Raw genomic sequence first — 6,355 nt, 5'->3', positions numbered from 1 at the left:
GGAATTCAACAATTAAAGCCCTCGGATATGTGATTTGTCCAGATTTATTTATGGTCTTAAGCTTCACCAAATCACTATCAACTATATGAATGCCAGTATATTGCCATGGAGCGAGACAATCTATAAATAAAGGAAATAATCTCTGGACTTGTTATTCTATAATAAATGCAAATGCAAATGCAGTTCAAGACCGCATCCAAACGAATATCAAATCCTCATGTCACTCTTGCAACACCACACATTTTTGAGCCTCGCCACAATTCGTTTGATATTTCTCATACAGGAGCTTTCTTTGCGAAGAACCCCTCAACAATAAACTATACACCACACATATGTTTAGATAAATCTAAACATATACATGCATCTATTCGTATATTTGTTTCTGTCATACCCAAGATATGTAAGTCTGGCGCTTATTTGGGTATACCTTGAGACACCTATACCTAGATAAAATTCTTTATGTTTCTGGTTATGGAGGTCGTCTTTGAGCAAATATATTTAACGCCTAGCAAACAAAAGATTTAGCCAAGGGAAAAAAATATGACAACAAATGGATAAATTACAATTGAAGCATAAGTTGTCTCACCTCGGTAACACTAGACAGTTGTGTGTGCATTAGATAATGAACAATCATAAAGCCAGTACGGTTATGCCCATGAGTACAATGAACAAGTACGTATTTGGGATTCCTTGATGGCTTCTGGCGCTCATGAAATGCCAACACCTAAAATTTAGCATGGATGGAGATTCATCAGCTAGATTGTTTAAAGGAAATTTGCTGCAATTAGTTTATCAATATTCTGGTCCATGTGTTTTCCAAGTGGGGAGACTACAATACACACTGAGTGTAGCCAGGTTAAGTTGTTTCGGTATGAATACTCAAAATATAAATAATAAAATAACTCATGGATCATCTTACATCATTGTTGTGATGCTCCAGTATTATTTCATGATTTTTTAGAACTTTTAAACCGTTAAAAACTTAACTTGTTCCCCCAGACACAAGTGACAGCCGCATACTTTCCTAGGGAACACAATACAGCACTTAAGAAATTTCACATATAAGTTCAGTATTTCTACAGACTACATAAAAGAAAACATTGATAAGTTCAGAGACAACATCTACATTGATAAGCACGACTGCACGAGTTGGCTGGGATACTTCAGATTTGAGCCATCCAAAGTGACTAGGGGAGGATATATAACTTGTCCACAACCATTGGATTGGTAATTATGAAATTAGATTAAAGTTTTTGAACAGCTCAAATCAGAAGTATCCCAACCAACTTGTGTATATATTTGTATGGATATAGACAGTGTACTTATGGCCCTCCGAGTACAATGATCCAATGGTTGTGGACAAGAACTATTGCTTACTGGTTCTTTATGAGATATTTCTTTACCAAAATGAGTTTCAGTTTTCTGCTCTCAAGAAAATTCTGAACAATGTTTTTTGATTCAACATAATTACAGTGATCAATATATGTGTACTTATTTTCTTTTGTTTCTGTAATATGTTGCCATCTAATATCTACTAGCATTTCTAAACCAGTTTTCTAAACTACATGTTTTTTATAGTTTTCTTCCATATCAACATTATTGATGCAAGAAAACATCCAAAAAAACAAGGCAATATACTTATAGATGTTAAGATAACTATATTGTTTTCATGTTTATTATGTTCAGTCATGCTTTGCACGTATATGGTTAGTAGTATTTCAATAATTTATAGATGGTTGAATGAGAAACAACAGATACAAGAGCAAGAACTTGTGAGAGGATAATCATACTATGCAATGAGCTACCAAATTGCATGCTAACGAGTTACCATTAATTTCAAGTACACAAGAAAATGTTGAAATATATCGGCTGAAAGAAATATTGCAAGTGAAAATATATGACACTTAGAAGAACACTTGTCATATAAATGAGTTCTATTTTGCAGTGCCAAGGTGGGTGATGCAAGGCGATAGAGGAAGGAGGGAGAGGTGGCGGCATTGAATGTGTGTGCTCGTCATCTCTGTATACATGGAAAACCCCGCCGATAAGAATTGATTGTAGAGAAGTAGTGTGTGAGATGCCCAGTAAAGACAATGATTTTGGATCCGTACCAACCACGTTTTACAGTTAAGTTTATACGCAACAAGTCATCATGCGGCAATGTGCATGGTGTAATAAAATGGGTGAAATTTAAAGAATGTGGCATTTTAGTTAATGGGGTATTTGAAATAATTCCTCTCTTGTAGTAAGTGAGATTTGCTAAGGTCGAAGAAGGTCATCGGCTCTTGTAGTAAAGTGAGATTTGTTAAAGTTGAGAAATATCTTTAATGATGTTAAAGCAAGATGGCATACTTAACGATAATGTTACAGAAATGGCATATGAAAAGAGTGCGGCTGGAGAAGAAACAAGCGAGTCAAAGATGTCGTTTGTCTTCTTCCAAGAAAAGTGTGGTAAAGTAGTCATATGAATGAAAGAAAATAAGTGGATGATATTTGTTAATCACCCCAATCCACAAAAAGTGTCGTGTTTGAAAAAAAACATGATGTCATGTTGTTGGATAAATATAAAAAATTCGCACAATTATTTGTGTAAGTAAGGTCTTATATTTTATGACAACGCACAAGAATTCAACTAGGTAAGAAGTAGAGCGACAACAACAAAGTTCGAGCGAAGGAACGGATTGAGATATAAGACGGACAAGGGAGAGCAAGGCTTATCCAGTGGGGAAAAATAAGATGCTTGTCGAGGAAAAGTATAGAACGACATGACCTTAATATAACACCTTAACAAACTACACCTAAAACGGTATTATTTTGTTGTCCCGTAACAACGTACGGGCATTCAACTAGTTTTCACTAGATGAGAATTAGCAAAACTATTGATTAATTAAATAAAAAACCCGCTACAATCTCCATTAAAATCCAATGGTATTGGCGCTAGATGAAATATAGTTCATTCTCATATAATCCGCCCGTTCGTAAATATAAAATGTTGACATTTTTTTCCAAATCGCACGTATATAAACACATTTTAGTGTGTTTTACCCTCAATATTTGTTTAATGCAACGAGCAAACTAAATGCCCCATATTGTCGTCTGGTACCACGAAGTCGTTTCCGCGAACAAAAGTGCTGTTAATTCCGATTCCGGATAATACCCTCATGAGGTAAAAAAAAAAAACTATAATGATAACCTCAGTTTCATCGATCACTGCACGTCGTTATCCATTTGTCTAACGCGGATACGCGGTGGAGTCGTCAATGGCTTACAGCCGAAGGAAACGACGTACTGAATGACCATGCTTCTTCTGCGAAATTCGGCGCGTTATTTAGGCATTTGGGTCGGAGTCAAGCACGACGAACGTGACATCCACGGCGATAATTAACACTGCCAGAACCATTTCCCTTCCGCACGAAGCATCTGCCCCGTTTTATGCCGCCGCTGCCCCCGCGCTAACTTGTCAGTATCAATTTTCGCAGCAGCCTGCAGTTTCAGAGATGGAAGTCCCTGACCAGGTAATCAAATGGATCATTTCTCCGTTTCATCTCGTTTTTCTTCGCCGTCGATTTGATTGGTATTTTGCTCCTGAATCAGAGCATCTTAATGGTGTGTTTTGTTTGCGCGTGCGTAGGAGAATCCTTGCGCCATCTGCCTCGGCGGCATGGCCGCCGGCGGCGGGCAGGCCACCTTCACGGCGGAGTGCTCCCACACCTTCCACTTCAACTGCATCTCCGCCAGCGTCGCGCACGGCCACCTCGTCTGCCCGCTCTGCAACGCGCGCTGGCGTGAGCTGCCGTTCCTGCGGCCCACCGCTCCGGTGCCGCCTACGCTGCCCATGCACGCCGTGCAGCCTCCCAACGAGCCGATAGCATCGCCCCCCATGCATTCCGGGATGCCTCCGTTCCCGGCGCAGGTTCCGCCGCCGACGAACGTGCATATCTTGCAACATCACCAGCCGCCACCGCCCGTGCATACCGTGCAGCATCATCAGCCGCCACTGCACGTGCCTACGGTCGTCTTCGACGACGATGAGCAGGTGGAGCCGGCCTCCGGGGAGCGAGCTGACAGCACACCGGCAGCTGCGTCGACCGGAGCGGTGGTCGTCAACACGCACGCCGAGTACCCGGCTGTCGCCAGGGCCTCGTCCACCGACAGCTTCGCCGTGCTCGTGCACGTCAAGGCTCCCGGGATGGCCGACACCGTGGCGGCCGGCAGCGACAAGCCGCAGCCGCGCGCGCCGCTGGACCTCGTTACGGTGCTCGACGTCAGCGGCAGCATGAGCGGCCATAAGCTGGCGCTGCTGAAGCAGGCCATGCGGTTCGTCATCGACAATCTCGGCCCCGACGACCGGCTCTCCGTCGTGTCCTTCTCCTCCGAGGCGCGCCGGCTGACCAGGCTCGCGCGCATGTCGGACGCGGGGAAGGCCCTGTCCGTGAACGCCGTGGAGTCCCTCGTGGCGCGCGGCGGCACCAACATCGCCGAGGGGCTGCGCACGGCAGCCAAGGTGCTCGACGAGCGCCAGCACAGGAACGCTGTCTCCAGCGTCGTGCTCCTCTCCGACGGCCAGGACACCTACACCATGATGAGGCGCCGAGGGCCGTCCGGCGTTCATGCCGGCAACTATGAAGAGCTCGTTCCGCCCTCTTTCGCGCGCACGGGCGCTGACGGCGACTGGTCGGCGCCGATCCACACCTTCGGCTTCGGGAACGACCACGACGCGGCCGCGATGCACGTCATCGCCGAGGCGACGGGCGGCACGTTCTCGTTCATCGAGAACGAGGCGGTGATCCAGGACGCGTTCGCCCAGTGCATCGGCGGGCTGCTCTCCGTCGTGGTCCAGGAGGCGCGCATCGCCGTCTCGTGCGTGCACCCCGGGGTTCGGGTCGTCTCCGTCAAGTCCGGACGTTACGAGAGCCATGTTGATGAGGACGGCCGCGCTGCGTCTGTTCGAGTCGGGGAACTCTACGCCGACGAGGAGAGGCGTTTCTTGCTGTTTCTGACCGTGCCAACAGCTGAAGCGACGGACGGCGCCACCACTGCTCTGGTGAGAGTGATCTTCAGCTACAGAAACGCGGCGACCGGCGCGGACGTGAGCGTGACGGCCGAGGACACAGTGGTGGCGAGGCCAGAGCACGCGCCGAACGCGTCGGAGCGGTCGGTGGAGGTGGAGCGGGAGCGCGTCCGTGTGGAGGCGGCAGAAGACATCGCGGCGGCGAGGGCGGCGGCAGAGCGGGGAGAGCACCAGGAGGCGGTGGAGATCCTGGAGAACCGTCAGCGGGCGCTCGAGCAGTCGGAGGCGGGAGGGGACGGCGACCCCATGATCATGGCGCTGGGGGCAGAGCTGCAGGAGATGCGCGGGCGCGTGTCGAACCGGCAGAGCTACCTGCGATCGGGTCGGGCGTACATGCTCGCCGGCATCAGCGCGCACCAGCAGCAACGCGCCACCTCGAGGCAGATGATGCCGGAGGAGGAGCAGACGGCCGTGGCTGCACGGAGTGGAGTGAGGAGGATGATCGGAAGGGTGCGGTCGGGCACGGCGGGATACATGGCGGCTGCGCCAGTTGCGGAGGCGGCGACCGAGGCGACGATGTCGTACGCGACGCCGGCCATGCGCGCCATGCTGCTGCGCTCCCGAGTGGCGCGGGGGGCGACGTCGGCCGAGCAAGGGCAGCAGCAGCAGCCCATGGCTGCGGAAGAAGATGCCGGGAGCTCCGAACCGAAGATCCGAAGCACGTAAACCAGTAGCCATATGCATACAAAATGGAGTACGAGCTATCATGTCGAACTTGTTTGAACTCTGAATAATTTTACGGGAGCGCTAATTTTCATCCGGATGAATTTTATTGGCGTTCATCCGTTTTCTGGACCGTGCGATTTGTGCGGAAAGATTCGAATGTTTCTTTTTTTCTTTGCCCTCGCTGTGAGTTTTATTATCGGATCCGTTCAAATTTTGTTACGTTCCCCTCGGTAGCCGTTGCTTCCTCTGACTCTTCCCATCCCCGTCGTTTCTTAGTTGCCATTTCACACACGTGTTTTCCAGAACAGAGGTTGACAGAGATAGCCATGCGATTTGGATCTCCCTCTCAGTGATCGGCCCAGTTGATTGGTGGTGACTTGTTTGCGCTCTCCGTCCCGTTCTCCTTGGTGGTGACTCGTTTGCGCTCTCCGTCCCGCTCCCCCACTGCCTCCACGCCCTGCTCAACCTCCCGTCGATTGTCTACGGGATATCTCGGCCTACGCACCAACCTCGGCTCCAGAAAACATGCCTCCCATCGATTTTGTTCTTCTGATCTGAGTGGATTTTCCCTCGATTTTCTCTTGTTCCGCGGATCTGAGTGGTAGGTTTTATGGTTTT

General features: G+C 48.6%; 1 protein-coding gene across 1 annotated transcript; it reads left to right on the top strand.

Moving 5' to 3' along the window:
* Nucleotides 1-3,336: 3,336 nt before the first annotated feature.
* On the top strand, nt 3,337-5,908 carry LOC123447391 (E3 ubiquitin-protein ligase WAV3-like). Its single transcript, XM_045123988.1, has 2 exons — nt 3,337-3,515; nt 3,632-5,908. The coding sequence occupies exons 1-2, from the start codon at nt 3,498-3,500 to the stop codon at nt 5,735-5,737; spliced, it is 2,124 nt and encodes a 707-aa protein (XP_044979923.1). The 5' UTR covers nt 3,337-3,497; the 3' UTR covers nt 5,738-5,908.
* Nucleotides 5,909-6,355: the final 447 nt, after the last annotated feature.

The sequence above is a fragment of the Hordeum vulgare genome, chromosome 4H (genome assembly GCF_904849725.1).
Source record: "Hordeum vulgare subsp. vulgare chromosome 4H, MorexV3_pseudomolecules_assembly, whole genome shotgun sequence".
In the NCBI taxonomy this organism is placed as follows: Eukaryota; Viridiplantae; Streptophyta; class Magnoliopsida; order Poales; family Poaceae; genus Hordeum; species Hordeum vulgare.
This window is presented reverse-complemented; position numbering and strand designations above follow the sequence as displayed.